Source organism: Grus americana, chromosome 5 (genome assembly GCF_028858705.1).
Source record: "Grus americana isolate bGruAme1 chromosome 5, bGruAme1.mat, whole genome shotgun sequence".
Taxonomy (NCBI): Eukaryota; Metazoa; Chordata; class Aves; order Gruiformes; family Gruidae; genus Grus; species Grus americana.
The window spans coordinates 15,707,842-15,723,319 of NC_072856.1; the positions used below are offsets into that span (position 1 = coordinate 15,707,842).

The 15,478-nt window shown below is 40.1% G+C and overlaps 1 protein-coding gene and 1 long non-coding RNA gene across 6 annotated transcripts in view; one reads left to right on the forward strand and one right to left on the reverse strand.

Moving 5' to 3' along the window:
• LOC129206762 (uncharacterized) overlaps positions 1-13,731 on the forward strand; it is a 53,956-nt gene extending 40,225 nt beyond the window's left edge. For 2 of the 3 annotated variants that reach the window (XR_008577274.1, XR_008577272.1), the window contains 2 exons: positions 11,887-11,982; positions 13,328-13,731. This is a non-coding gene — a long non-coding RNA (uncharacterized LOC129206762). Of the gene's footprint in view, positions 1-8,192; positions 8,456-11,886; positions 11,983-13,327 lie in introns of all 3 variants that reach the window. The other variant, XR_008577273.1, reaches the window with a different exon arrangement.
• ABCC8 (ATP binding cassette subfamily C member 8) overlaps positions 1-15,478 on the reverse strand; it is an 80,099-nt gene that overhangs the window by 34,618 nt on the left and 30,003 nt on the right. For all 3 annotated transcript variants that reach the window (XR_008577271.1, XM_054826561.1, XM_054826560.1), the window contains exons 11-16: positions 12,077-12,117; positions 11,626-11,771; positions 7,054-7,159; positions 6,728-6,838; positions 4,722-4,797; positions 4,526-4,631 (exon numbers count right to left, since the gene is read on the reverse strand). Coding sequence is in view for 2 of the 3 variants with exons in the window: in XM_054826561.1 (XP_054682536.1) it covers positions 4,526-4,631; positions 4,722-4,797; positions 6,728-6,838; positions 7,054-7,159; positions 11,626-11,771; positions 12,077-12,117 (586 nt within the window). In the remaining variant the exon portion in view is untranslated. The remainder of the gene's footprint in view (positions 1-4,525; positions 4,632-4,721; positions 4,798-6,727; positions 6,839-7,053; positions 7,160-11,625; positions 11,772-12,076; positions 12,118-15,478) is intronic.

Consider the following 15,478-nt stretch of genomic DNA (forward strand, 5'->3'; position numbering starts at 1 on the left):
ATAAAATCACCTTCACTCTCTCCTGGAGGTGCTAACAGAACCTAGAAGTCCTAGTGTGAGAAGAATGCATTTCTGTTAAAAAAGGACATTTTCAGGGTAAACAAAATGCTAACTTGTGATACTGTGTTTTTCCATGACAGTAACTGCACCTTTGCAGCATATAATGGGTTAGTGTGAACCCCATTTCTCACTTTCAGTTGACTTGCAACATGCTGTGTTCTGTATCAGTCCTATCCTTGGGGGGATGTGCCTGTATAAGTAAGCGTGGGCAGGTCTGAGGGACAGACACATTTTGTTTTCCCTATTTTTGAACATGTACCAAGTTGTTCAGAGTTGTTGTGACAGGATGACTGGCCACACTTATTACTGATGCTAAATTCAGTTCCATTGAAAAGAATGAAAAATCTGTGTGTCAAGTGGTATGAACCAAATCAAGGAGGAAAATTTTTTTCATGTTTTAAAGAGAACAGTCTCATTAACTATATATTAACAGCATTTGCTTATAAATATCCAGGAAATAAAACTCTACCTGCAGTTTAAAAGACTGGTTTAAGACACTTCCAAATAGTTCATGCATAGTAAGAAATGACCATAGCTAAATTTAATTTACTGTGGAATTTGAGAGCGCCAGCCAGCTACTACTACCTTTAGTGCAAAGGTCAATGTACCAAGCAAAGCTTTTCCACGGTTACCTCACGCTCCACTGGTCTTTGGTGACTGTGTGAATGCAGTGGCACCTTCTCCAAAAACCCATTAACCTGTTGCATATCATGAAGCAGCAACACATTCTTTACAGAAATTATCGAGGGGCTGAAATAGGGAATACCTTTTCCAGCCCTTCCATGCACAATGCAAGGACCCTGAACAACAAACATCAGTTCCTGCTTCATGGACCACCCTGAAGAAGGCCAGGCATCCCTTCTACTGGGGAACATGCTGATAACTTGCAACATGTAGTATTTGTGTATGACAGCAACTCCCTGTCTATGGTGCTCTTCTCCCACAGCAGCTTGTGAGACAGGCAGAAAACTGCAGCTCATGTAATCCATCAACATAGCTCAAGAAGCAAAGATCAGCCAGGGTCCCTCGTGGCTAGCACAATCTACCTGTGCATACTGCAGGTGTGCAACTTTGCTCCAGTTCCTGCTCAGAAACCAGGGCAACCAGGGCATGAGTGATCCTCAGAGTAACACGAGGTGCAGCAATGCACAGCCATGTCTCCACTTCCTCTGTAAACCATAGTCTTTTGCTGTACAGCCACAGGTGCCACAATTTTCATATGCAAGTATTGGTAGATCAGTTCCCTGACCTGTGCTTCTGTTTTGCAGCTGGAAAAATTAATTCTCCATTTGGAGTTTTAGCTCAGCCATTTCAACCCACTTTTTCCCCCTTTCACTTTGCTTTATCCCTCCTTTTCCCCTTTTCATGCACGCTCCTGGCAATTAAGGATGCATTTATCTTCTAGAGTGCTGAAATGTCAATGTAATGTATGTTCGATAATGAGGTGTAGATCTAATTTTTCAAGGCACATGGATGTCTAAAGATGCAAATATGTGCTACTGAGATTTTCAAGCCTTCAAATCTCTATTTCCAATTTAAATAAAATAGAATAAAGTACCTGGATGTTTCTGAAACCTCCAGTAAACACCTATTTATAAAAAATGATGTAGTTTTTAGGCATCAAAATAACTTTTAAAATATTGTCATTTGATGAAAACAGTCAACTCCACATCAAGTAGAAAAAATCTACTGTTCACAACCTTAATGAGTCTAGCAATTCCTTCACACTATAAAGACTCTAGATTCACATGGGAATATATATATGTTCTGTTTAGAAACAAATGATCTGATTTTGTTTGAGCAAACTATTTCTCATTTAGGTCAATTTTCCGATATGATTTACTCCAAAAAGACTATACTATAAACCGCTCCATGGACTTGGACTGAGACTATTTAAAGTGAGAAGAAGAAATTCAAAGAAAGAAGAAATTAGAAGAAATGCCCAGAAGAAGTTAGCATGGCATATACTATAATTATTTACTCAATAACCAGTCAAATCAATACCATTTACATCTGTTCAGAATGTAAATAAAGATTTCTCTATTTTTGTTAATCTCTAACCATATTATAAAATATTTATGCTGAGATGCTCTCAGCCTGCTTTGGGCAAGGGGCAGTAATCTGAGCTGGATCTTCCACACACACACTGTAATACAAACAACAAAATAAAATCACAAATGGGCCATTTGTGACTTCTGATTAGCTGATTCCTAGCCCAGGAATAAATTACATTTATTTTTAAGGTTTTGAAACAATTTTTATAGGAAGCAAATAAAGATGATATGCAGTTAATCCTGTTTTATCAATAGAGCATGGAGGCAGAGAGGAGGGAAATGACTTGTGCAAGGTTATCCATTAGACCAAGGGAAGGGCCAGGAATAGAATCCAGATTTCCTGAGCACTGAGTGACATGTCAGCAGGATGTATCCTTCGTCTTCATAGCTGTGACCTTGGAGGAAGGGAAGGGGAAGGAAATTTGGAATGAAATAATTCAGGACTATTCGGTAATGTGAACAACTGAAGCCAAGCATTCATCTCATCCCAAAGAGAGAGCTGTAACAAGGATCTTACTGATTTTGGTAATATTTTATTGCCTGAGCTAAGGCTACAGGCTCTGGTGATTACTTGATAAGACTGCTCTCCTTGAACCTGGGATAATGTTGCACATAACTGGTCAGGCATTTGTATTTTCTTATCAAATTAAGGGAGCTTTCATCTGATAGCTTTACAACACAGGTGTGCAGCCTGCACTGACTCCATCTATCATTCTGAATAGACCAGTGCAGACGGTAGCAGCCCTGAAAGATGAGACAATCTGTCCCAGTGCAGCCAGCACTTACAGTGCTAAGATTGTTTCAGCCACCAGCCCCTTTATACATATCTGACAGATAGCAAAGCAAATGTGATAACAACTGAATTTTACCTTGTGATTTGGCTCATATAGAAGACATGAAAACCAGTTCTGACCTTTACACTGTTGTGAAGCACATACTTCTAAACAAGTGCTATTTAAAACCACAGTCTGATCAGAACCATCGTGTCATCTGTTTTAGTTTAGCATCAGACATTCAAATTACACTTCTTAATCATGTTATGTCATCTGTAAAAAATTACAGCCTTCCTGAAATGAAATTAGTTTAACTAATAAGGCTGCAGGGATTCTGCATGGTTCCTCACCATATTCCGATGTTCTGCTTAGGGAAGTATGTTTTAATGGCTAGATCACCACATTCTGGAACTTTGGCTTCTGTTCTTGTCTCCCTCACCAGCCAAAAGGGTCACCCTTCCTATGTTTCATTTTCCCCACCTATAAAATAGGGAACCTTCCTTCCTTGAACTATTAAAGCACGTGCAATTCTGAGTAGTGTGACTGGCTTACGCATGAAAGCTGGATATAAATAATACCTCTCTACAAACACTCAAGGAATTTGTGAGAACTGTTTCACAAAATCAGTGCAGAACCTACTGGGTAACGATGACCCTCTGTCCATCAGAGTGCGTGGATTTGACTTACAGTTCCACTGTTGTTCCTTCATTCCCGATCAGTTGGAAATAAAAATCATTCCTCTAGGCTCTTCTACAATTTGTCAAGCTTTACCTACAAATAATTGTATCCCAAAAGGCAAGGTGTAGTCTGTATGGCTAGGAAATCTAGTACTGTAAAATAAACAAGCCAAAAATGTCCACATCATTGATCAGACTGCACTAGAGATAGCAGTAATTTACTGAAAACCACATACAGGAGTTGCAATATATTATACTACCTGTCATTTAGTCTGAGGGCCAAGACACCAAGCCCTAACAGTATAGTTGTTGGCATTCGGTAGCGTTTTTTTTTTTCCTTCCTTTATGGCCAGTACAAAAGTAAGACACAAGTATAATCTATATCTGGCTGTCAGAGCACAGCTGCTGTGTCCCCTTGGAAAAGGAGGGAAGGACGTGACTATCTCCCTCCTGTCAAATCAGGCAGGGTGCACTGGGGGAGTATCCCCAGGTCACCACCACTTATAAAAATCTCTTCAATTTCTCAGGCACTACAGCAGTACTGGGATGGAGCACACATCTAGAAGCACAGCCAGGGACGACTACTAGTGAGCCAGTACCTCTTTATAGTTCCATTCAAAGACACGAGCTCAGGCCTGAAAGTGCAAATGCTATTCTGTAGCAGCACAACACTTCAGCTAACTAATTCTGATTCCAAATTAGTTATGATTTCACTCAGATTTTGTTGCTGGAGTGCAGAATGCCCAGGTATGGTTATCTATCCCTATTAATGGAATAGATAACTTGTTTGACCCTGGCTGGGGGTTCTTTCTGATGTACTCCCCTACCACTTAGGGTAAGGTGTTTATCTTGACTGTACACCTACAAAATCCCTGACTCCACAAACAGGTTCCCAGGACAGATTTTGGCTTTTTTCCTGCATTACAACTCAACTCAAGCTTGAATTTTTAAATAGCACTACCTGCTCCAGAATACGTTCCCAGAGATCTTCTGCATCTCACCAAGTATGGCTAGCAAGAGAGATGACTTACCGCAGCCAACCTGTCCTACGATCATTGTTAGCTGACCTGTGAGACAGGAAGGTAGATATAAGCTTCTGATTTACCAAATGCTCATGGAAAAACATCTTATTCTGTTTATCTGATGTCATTTTGTACCTTGAGGGATTCGGATATCTATGTTGGACAATGCTGGAGGACCTTCAGGTGTCCAAGTGAAAAATCCATTTGTGATCTATGCCAAGATGGAGAGAAATAAGAAACAGAAGACCAGCTTTAGAACTGACTTCTTTTTTTCCAGCATTAGAGACACTTCTTCTGTTTTCATTACACTGGGCACAGGAACAGAGTTAGCCTTTGCTCAATGCAGGAAATAGATCTCCAAGTGACTGCTTTTGTAAAGGCCTTTATGCTGATGTGCAAGAATCTCTGAACTCAAACAGACACAACAATTAGAAAATCATGGAAAATTCCTGAGGCAAAAGAAGTTGCTGTTTAGGGTTTCTTTTGTTTCGTTATTTGTAAGGTGGGCACATGAAATAAGTGAAATGATTCTGACACAAATTACGTACAGGGTTGCAGTTCGCTATCCGCAGAGCAGTGAATGTCACTAGACACACTGCAGCATATACAGCAATGACACTGTTCAAATTCCAAGCAGATTTGCAGAACTTTCCACAGATATTAGATGTTGCTGCCTATTACAGTATTTTCCTTTGTATTTCCGATATGATTCTCAGATAACTTAGGCTTTGCTAGATACAGAAATCTTTTCACCAAAAAAGACTAAAAACAAGAAACAAAGCCCATTCAGGACTTTAAATAGAGGAGATTTCTATGGATACTGTGAAAAATAAGAAACAGGAGACAATTTTAAAAGGCCTGTATTTATACAGGACCCTCTTCTCTCACTTTTTCAGAGCCAGTGAAGCCTTCAAAACCTTTCAGCAATGCAAGGTACAACATTTTTTGATCTGAGAAGAATGGAATGGGACACTTTTATCCTACCCTGGAGAAAAGTGATACTCTTAATCTTGGGAAACAACCTGAAGAAAATGAGCAAAAGAAAATGCAGCATTCCTCCCTCTAGATTACCGAAGGCAGCCAGAGGATCCTCTCTCAAAAAATGCCCCTTCACAGGCAACGAGCTGCAGACAGACAGTACTTAGAAACTGCCAAAGTTCCCTGACCCAGGTGCCGCCGGTGTCAATGTCAGCAGATGGAGCCAAAGATTATGGCTGCTCCTGGCTTTCTATGCAAGACCTTGCAGAGGTTACTGCTCGGGCCTCTTCTTTGTGACATACTCTTTTGTTGTCACTCCTTCTCTCAAATATTTCTCTTATTTTCCTGGAAGTCTATTCGAGAAGGATGCTGCACCAAAGCAGCTTGTCAGATGACAGCCTCTAAAAAAAAAACCCTGAAAGCACTACCAGTTGTCCTACTTAGTCCCATGAAACTGAATTATTCATTCGCTTGTGCCGGAAATACAAATGTAATAGCAGACTTCCTAAATAAACAGTGTCATCACTATAACAACCATCAGGATTTTTGTTACTTCTGGCCATTTCTATAGCAAATCAAAAGCAGTCTTCAAAGTGGTATGGGCAATTTTAATTTTTTATTCAAAGAAGTTTGGTCTTTGGGTGTTAGTTTTTAACGTCATCTTGAAAGGCTACTAGGAATTCCAAAAGAGGAAGGCAAGACCCATGACAAGATTATTTTAGAAATGTCTAAACCAAATTCTTGTCAATTTTCTTCATACCATTTTTCTATAGAGGCATTGAAAACGGGAGACAGAGTCTGGCATACATAAAGGGTTGGGCTAGATGATCTTTTGAGGTCCCTTCCAGCCTGGGCTGTTCTATGTTGTAAGTTGGAAATTTTTGTCGTGAGAACAGGGCTAATGGCTTAAACACTTCAAATGGAAAATTGCTGAGCGAAATCTAGAGGGATATACACAGCTAATCACAATGCAGAGGTCAGTAGTTAATTCTGAAAATGGAAGTCATAGAACAGAAAGGTGGAGGTTTAATCTCCGACATGAGCACTAGTGTCTGACAGTTCACGTCAAATGCTGGTTCTTGAATGGGAAACTGCCATCAGAATACAAAAGTGACTATTAGTGAGCTATAGTAACAGTGTTATTAGAGTGACCTTCATATCACCTTTACACAAAAATCATCTGCTTCTGTGATGTTAATTGGTCTTCTCATGTGAGAGCTGTAATTGTTCCAGTCCTCCCTGGCAGGTCTCTTGCGGTTAACAACCTTGAGTGGCTGCGCAAAATCAAAAAGATAGAAATATGCAGTAACTGGTGGCAGTACCAACAAAATGTCCTAAACACAAGCAACCATGAGCAATACAGTTCAGGGTATTAAAAAGAGTTTTTGCAATTGCAAGAAATAATCAGTAGGAAATGAAAAAATAAAAAATGTATTCTGGGTACAAATTACTCCAGCCACTTCACCCACAATTAAACAGCATTACTCACTACCGCCTGGTATTTGCTGTGATTATCTGCACTTCTTAGCTCTGAAGATTTATCATGCTCTTCTCCAATTTCTTCACTGGACAGGAATTCACTCAGTTTCTGCACACTGAAAGGGAAAAAACAGAATCACACCTCAACCTGGAATGCAAAACTTTTGTTCACTGCCATGTTTATTACAGAGCATCTCTTTTAGTATTTTAACCACTGTCTGCTGCATAGTTTGTCTTCATTTTGTTACAAGTGGTTGAAAGTGTGCAATGAGAAGTTACTGCAAGGAAGTTCACAAAACCTGCCCTGCTGCCTGTTAACAGCTATGATATTTTAACAGTTTGTGCAGATGCTTCTCAAGTCTTGTCTTTTCTGATACCACCAGAAAGATGACACAAAAGATTTTTTCAGGCATTTGGTGGCGTGCAGACCAGCTACAACAGCAGCACATTTTGAAGCCACATACTGAAGTAGAATTAATGTCGTTTATGTAACAGAAGTGTCACACAATCAGTTCTACTGAACAGTCTTATGAACACTAGCAATCTGATGAAATCTGTACACTGTGAGCTAAATTCAGCCAGCTATGATGAAATACAAAGCGTGTGAGGTAACACAATAAAGGAATATACCTACCTTAACAGAACAGTATTCAACAGATGAGATATAAAAGGAATCCTGACAACCATCAACAAAGGAGAAGGCATAAAATCTTCACAAGCTGCTTAAGATTTAATTAGCTAAGAGATAATGTGCCTTTATTATGACATTTAACAGATCACGACATCAATTTTACCTCTGTACCTGACTTTATAAAATGTATATCAAATCTACTCACAGGGACAGCAAATGAAATTTGTAAAGGAAGTGGATTGAATCATGAACTCAACATCAAAGGGGCTCAATTAGCTGGAAATAAGTGAACTATCAGTCTCCAAAATGATAAAGTGCCAGAAGGCCTTAAGTTTCTAAAAATAAATTTATGGACAAGGACTGAAAAAAAACCTATTTCAATATTTAGCCTTAGGCTAATTGGTGAGAAACAGGCAAATGATGCCACTGTAGCATAGTGATATGTGGCTAGCTGTTAGTATGCATATCTTAAAAATTAAAAATTAAACCCCAGCATTTATTTTCCATTCCACTGCCAGGGACAACTTCTTCAGAAGGAGACTAGTTTCCTCTAAGAACCTCATGAGATACCCCACTGGTGCCAGAACAGTGCTTGGACCAAGGCAGTACAGGACTGCAGACTCCTCGTACAGTTACTACTCGTCCTGCAAGTAGAGATCGAAGCCACCCTGGGGACTCCCAAAGAGAGAACTGGTTCTACAGTTTCTCTGTCAACCTGCCCACTTGCTAATGGCAGCTGAGGACTACGAGATATACAGCAGGGTGAATTTAACTAAAGCAGGTACTACAATCTAAGCAACTGAAAAGGGGGAGAATAACTATTTGGGATGAGACAAGGAGTAATAACTAATTCAGGCTCAATGTTGGACCAAAAGTCCTTAACGGGAAGGCCTTCTATCTCAAAGGAAGAAATTAGAAGCCCCAGTCACTAGAGATATTTATATATATTTGCACAAAGCTCTGGAAAACAAGGCTAGGAATGATCTTACCTTTTTTGTTCAGTGACCCAGATGTTTAAAAGAACATTTTAAGTGTCTTTAAATGGACCAAATGATGGTTTAGATGCTGCCTATATGGAGTTAGTATGCAGTTGCACCTAAATTATCTATAGGAAAATTACCCTGACATTTGAATAATTGCTCTGAAGGTATAAAGAGCAGATAGAGAAAGTCCCCTGTGTATCTGCTCCACGGTCTAGAGGGGGGAAGAAAAGATGACAGCAAACACGTTCTTGGACCACGCATACCCAAACTATGGCTATTACGCCATTCAATAGTTTAATTTCTGCTCTCTGATCGTGTATCAAGGTGGCTGTACTCTAAGTGTCAAGAGTTCTCTCTGCAAGCCCTCTGCCCAATGCTCTGCTTAATTCTGGAATTGCTGCTCCTGTGGCAATTACTGAGGAAACAGTACAGCTGTGAGAAAACCTTTTGTTAGAGGCAGCAACTCATATTTCAGGATGCCACACCATTCTACGCTCTTAAAGAATAAAAAAAGTACGTTCTCCGCAGTGCTCTCGCTGACATTGCAATCTCACTAGTATTCCAGTATCTCCACGGGGGAGCTTATTTTTAAGCCATAGAATAGACTTATTGATTAAAACATGGTTATTTGCACAGCTGACTGAAAAAGCGGTTTCATATTAAACCCAGTAAGATACATAATGCCATTCTCGCTTCTTGACCTTTGCTGATGGAAAATTGTACACTGTAGCCTTTGTCCTCGAAGACCTCACATTTAAGAAATACATCAATTGACTGTTCAGTTTTAATTTTCAAGGGCACAAACGCTCCACATATTAAAAACAAAAAACTTTTCAAAGAGATAACAGAATTTTTCACCTTCCTAAAGAGTTCCCCCTCTCCAGCAAACACCCTAGCCCCATAACCTGGAAAGTCTGCAGGGACCCTATGTGGCACAGAAGCTTTAAATCTGTTTTACCATTGGAATCAATCACACAGCTGTTCTGATAGTGTCAATGACAATGCAGGAGGATGCTTTGCAGTTGGGCACATGTGTAATTATTAAAGATACCGATAAGTTTATTTGTGGAGATTATTGTCCTTAATAGCATCTGGCATCAGAGACTGTAGCCAATATTAACAGAGCAGGGGTTGTGAAGTGCCTGAGATGCAAAGCCAGTAACACCCTGTTAGTGTCCTTTATGTGCTGGTTTCACTGCTGGATCATGTCCTGCTTCACTTTGCTCCTTTCCGTCACTACAGGAGAAGCTGTCTTGTACACTTGCTAAAACCAATTAGAATATCTCAGCCTAAAGAAAGCTTAAGTACAACTTTATCAAGTTAGGTTACCTTTACCTGATCTTACTGATCAGCTACTTATTAGCAGGAAGGTGTAACAGCAGGACACAGTTATAGCAAGTAAACATTAGTTGTGCTCAATTGGCACAAACACAGCTTTCTAATAACTGTCTGCTTTTTAACATTTACCAAACTATTTAAGCAAGCCTGTGTTTGCATGGGTTGAAAATATCTGGCACATGCTTCCAAAATATTGCACTGAAGGATGGGGTACTCGGAAGACACATCTAGAGTAGCACCGGCAGCACTACAGAGCAATGCACCCTGAAACGCTACCTGGGCTCCTGTGATACAGACAACCAGGGAGACGAGGGTCGTGTCAACTTTGTTACAGAGTTTGAACCGGGGGACTCCTATTTGCACTACAAATGACAGGGCAATAGCCTGCTAACAAGAAGATAACTACAGAATAACTCATGAAGAACTCCCAGCTAGCAACCATTAATACTTGGTTATACTAATTGCTTTAGAATTGTTCCTGCAGCATTAAGAGGCATACAATTCATTTACAAAGAATCCTTAGACAAGCCAAAATGCATGCCCATTACCAGCGCGGGCCCCCAGATACTTTGCTGGCTGCAATCTCAGCATGACAATTTGCCGTGACTCTAGGGACCACCACGGTGGCTGCAAAACATTTCATGCCAGCCGCTGACGCTCTCAGATTTTACACTTGTTAGGAGAGAGGACACAGCTGTGACTTTGCACTGTCAGGGAATTTTGAAACAGCGAGGGCAGTCTCAGCCTCCTGCTGCACTCTCCTTCCCATCTCCAAAGCGATTCAAAGGCAATTAAGCAAGGGCTGGTGTCCAGTATCCATCCCATAGTTTAGACAAGCTCTTAAGACAGCTATATTGGAAGTCAAAAAGAGGGCCTAATAAAGTCAGAATCCAAAGCGCTCTCTTCCTCCCCTATCAGTCAGGTAGAGTTACACTGCATATGAAAAGCATTAAGAGGGTTTTACACAAATCTGTCAATGCTCAAAGTAAAACTCCCAGTGAAACAGCAGGTCTACTGGTTGTTATTTCAATTTTGAACATTCATAGTAACATGTTTATAAGAAAGTAAAAATTCATCAAGTCTGGAGTAGACATTTAGTCATTAACTTACTCTCACACTTAACACCGACTTTTATGGGGTTTTGTTTGTTTGTTTGTTTATTTGTTTAAGTCTAACTCTCCACCAAGAGGCAACCTCTCAGGTAGAGGGCTGGAGAGACACACACTGCAACACATGTGCTTCTGTGATTACCTGTTCCCTTCCACATGCTTGATGGAGGAAAACATTTGTGTGATTCACAAAAGTAAATCTTCAGTAAGTTTTCACTTCATTTCTTGTTACCACATACGTGTTGCATGCGGTACCAATATAGCTCAACCCATTCTACACAATAAAGTACTGGCTGTGGACAACAAAATATTGGTTGTGACATTGGTATCAGCAGAGTTTGGCCTACACGCTACAACCAAGGGAACCATGCAAGCTAAAAAGTTAGGAAGCAATTTATAATGGCAACAACAGATAAATAATCACCACACTCTTTCTAAACTTACAATTGGAAAATGAGCAAAAGACACATTCTCAAAAGTTGGAAAGGTGGTAGAAAATACATTGTTTTTACAGTTCTTACCTTACTAATGCTTTCACAGTGGATCTAACCACACTGGAGAGCAGGAACAACGGAGACACAAGAATGTGAAACAGGGAGATGGAGGCAAATGCCACGGATGGGGAGAAGTCAGCATTTCTTGTCAGATGAGCATGGACCACAAATGTCTACAAAGAGACAGACATCATCATCAGAGTTTTGTCATAAAGAAGGAAATGCACAAAGATTTCATATTTCATACACTTTTCATTTACAGAATCTTAATTTATACTCTCTTAACAGCTTCGGGGAGTGGTGCATACTCCAGGCTGCTTCTGATCACAGATGACAAGGGGGCATTTTCCATTCTCTCCCAGAGGAATTGCAAATGTGCAGCAGGTTTGCATCCTGTCCTCCTCCTTCCTCATTTCCACATCGCTTATACTTGAAAATGCAGTTGTAATTAACACTGCTTAGAAAAGTCCATACTTACTATAAGTACAGCTGCAATTGGTATTGCTGCATTCATAAAGACTGTGAAGGAAAACACGTAGGAACATTTAGAAACAATTTCCATTCAGACATGCTAAATGTCAAAATACTACTAGCACTGGTTTACAACAGTATTTTCTACGCTTAAGACAGTAAAAATGCACAACTATCCACACACATCAGTATGCTGTTTGAAAATGCCTACAGTTTACTTCTCTTCATGTCATCAGAACAGACAAAACCCAGCAGTACGCCCTAGAAAAAGATCTAATCTACTGGTTTCTAGCTGCGATAGCTCACACGCAGTTGAGGCATGGGGCACTGCAGGTCTCCGTCTCATGATGGGCAGAAAGGCCGAGCTGATCCCAGGTCTGGTGGGCAACTTGAAAACCTGACAGCGAGAGGAAAGCAGACCCAGCAGAGGCTGCACAGTCACAGTGCTGGGACTGCCCCACAGGCTGGCTGCACGCCGAGCTCTGCCCCATCCCACAGCCAGCAGCAGGACCTCCTGGGAGAGCCGCTGGAATGGATGTCAAGTTGTGACTTGCTTCTAGGGCACCACTTCTGAAGTACAGGGCTTTGTGACCCCCTCAGGTTTCACGATGCAGTTCAAAGGGAAGGCAAGATTGGCAACCCTGCACTGTATCGCTAACTTAGTTTATTCTTACTCCTGCTTTGTCAGGCTTGGCTACTTTGTGAATGTTCTCGGTAGCTCGACGCAGGTTCTAACAGTACCTAAATGTGGTGAGCTTTGATTTCAGCTGGGCCTTGAGTTATTAAAATGCCAGCAATGAACCAGTTTCCTCCCTGACCTCAAACAGTGTCTGTCTTGGTGCCCTGGATTCCCTCTGTATAGCAGCTCATACACTATAGCATTCGGAAGTTATTAAACAGATGGATGGGGAGAAGCAAGCAAATACCATTTCTGTATAGGGATCTCTCTTAGATCGCGCAGGAATATGGTTAAGAATGCAATAACGAGTTATCCATCTGGAAGCTTGAGTGGGAACCAGAGCTACAATCTTACCCCACACGTCTGTCGCCTCTGGAGGCGCAACCTGAGGACATTATTTAATCATCGCCTTTTCATTTTGACCTTCACTCAATTTTATTTCGTGAAGTAAACAATACAGAGAAAGAATATAGAATGCACATGTAAAATAGAACTAAAAGATCAGTACACGTCACAGAAAAGAAAGAGGCTAGCCACTTCTTTTTGTTTAAATGATGCCTTTCCTTTTTTTCCTACCAGGTATAGCCGATGTTCAGGAAAACTCGCTGCCTGCAACTACGCACTACTTAATTCTATTAAATCCTTGCATTTGTAGTTTGCCTTTGAGACTGCTGCCAGTACACGAGTTTGCTTGCATGAATGACGATGATGAGGGAATCCAGCAAAGCTGATAAACTTCTCAGAGATGGATCCTGCTCTTCTGCTGTCTACGGTGTGAGATCATACCTGTCAAGTATGAAGCTGGAAGGATTAAATATACCGTAGTGTTGGCAAAGCCTGCTGCAGTTAAGACAGCTGGGGTCACTTGATGGCTCCCAAGAAGTCGACCTGAATTTTGCTATTATGTGAGATGACAAGTACATCCAAGGACTTCAAACATCATCTTTCAAGCAAACAAATAAAGGCTTATTGAGGCACTGGAATTTGTTGTTGTTTTTCATTTTATTTTTTCAATTATGCAAGTATTTAGAATAATAAAACATTTTCTAAAATAAATTTATTTTACAGCTAAGCATTTTGGGTTTAATTAGATTTGGTCAAAAGTATTTAGTTGCTGGAAAAATGCAGACTGAAAACTGGGAAAAAATGTTTTCAGTCATTTCTGAATATTTTAGGATAGTAACTACTGTTATTTTCCTGTGAGAAAGCCTCGAGTTACTTTTCTTCTGACAGATTAGGCAAAAATTCAGAGAAACAGGAAAACCACTCCTTTCCTTCTCTGTCTTTCCTGAATGTATAGTGCATACTAAATCCTGTAAAACCGAACATAGGATAGTCTTACTAATCAGTATGAAAAATATTACATAGGAATCTTCTGTGCTACAATTATTCACTGCTGAAACTCAAAAGGTGTCACTACCAACTTTGCAACCCAGCTTTGATTCCGGTGGGTACATTTCATTAGAATTATAGGAAGAGCTGATTTCTAGAATAGCTCTTGAAGTACACATGAACAATTCCATAGACATACAAACTGGATCCAGGCACAGGGGCAAGGCTGATGAGATCCAAATTCCATGTGGTCTTGAAATGGAATTTTCTTGTGGTCTGGCCAACACTGCCCTGAAACTTGTACGTATATTTTCTGTAATCCAATGTAAATCTATTCCTCATGAATCGAAGTAGCTCCAACCACATTCTTTCATTCATGTTAATAGCTAAGCACATTTAGAAAAGAATTCCATGGTCTATTCAAAACTGTATGTTAAAAAAAAGTATAAATAAAAATTTCATTTCTGCTCTCTTATTGTTCTAGGAAGTGCCTGCCTTCCTCTTGATCAACAATATATAAAATCTTTCATTCTTTTTTTTTATTAAAAAAAATGAAATCATATGTTCACTATAATATTAGCAAACTTGCTTTGTGCTCATTATACCTGTCATTCTAATTTTACTTATGGTAAGAAAAAAGGCAAGTTTTCCTATATTTATGTTCCCTTTTTAGTCTGCTAAAGTGCAAGTTTGTATAGATCAGTGTAATTTCTGCTGAAGACAGAGGGTGTAAGGAACTCCTAGGCTGAAACTATTAGCAACCCTTTATAAGCCAAAATAATATGCAACAACAACGTAAAAAAAGCTGCACTGGTTTACCCCAGCTGAGAAACTCATCTACTGTATCTTACATACACATAAATAGCACACATAATACAAAACAAGAATGCAAATGCAAACATTGAATGTTTCAAGAAGCATCAATAAATATTTAGAAATGTATTTAGTAATACCTGTTATTTGTGTCACTATTTTTTACACCATAGTCAGTACTCTCGGGATGAATACACCTTTTCCTAGCTGTTACAAATGATACTGTGAGGATTTAAAATCAAATAAGCCTCCACAGCTCCTGCAGTCCTACAGCTGAACCTGTGGCTCTGACTATAAATAGATTTTAATGCCACATGAAGCAGTGCAAATACAGGGAGCCCATCTGTGTTGATCTGGGTGTAGGACGGAGTTTCCGGCCACACAATCTACTCCAGCTAAATTCTCTTTTATGTCAAAATGGAAACTCCTCTCAAAGCACAGAGAGCTCAGGATCCCCAGAGGGAAATTCTGGTCTCAGCGGTCAAGGAAAACCCCAACTTAATGTCAGCTGAATTCAGTGGAATCAGGATCTTTCCCTCAGAGTGCATTACCTACGTGACCATTTGGCAGGGAAGAAAGTCAGCT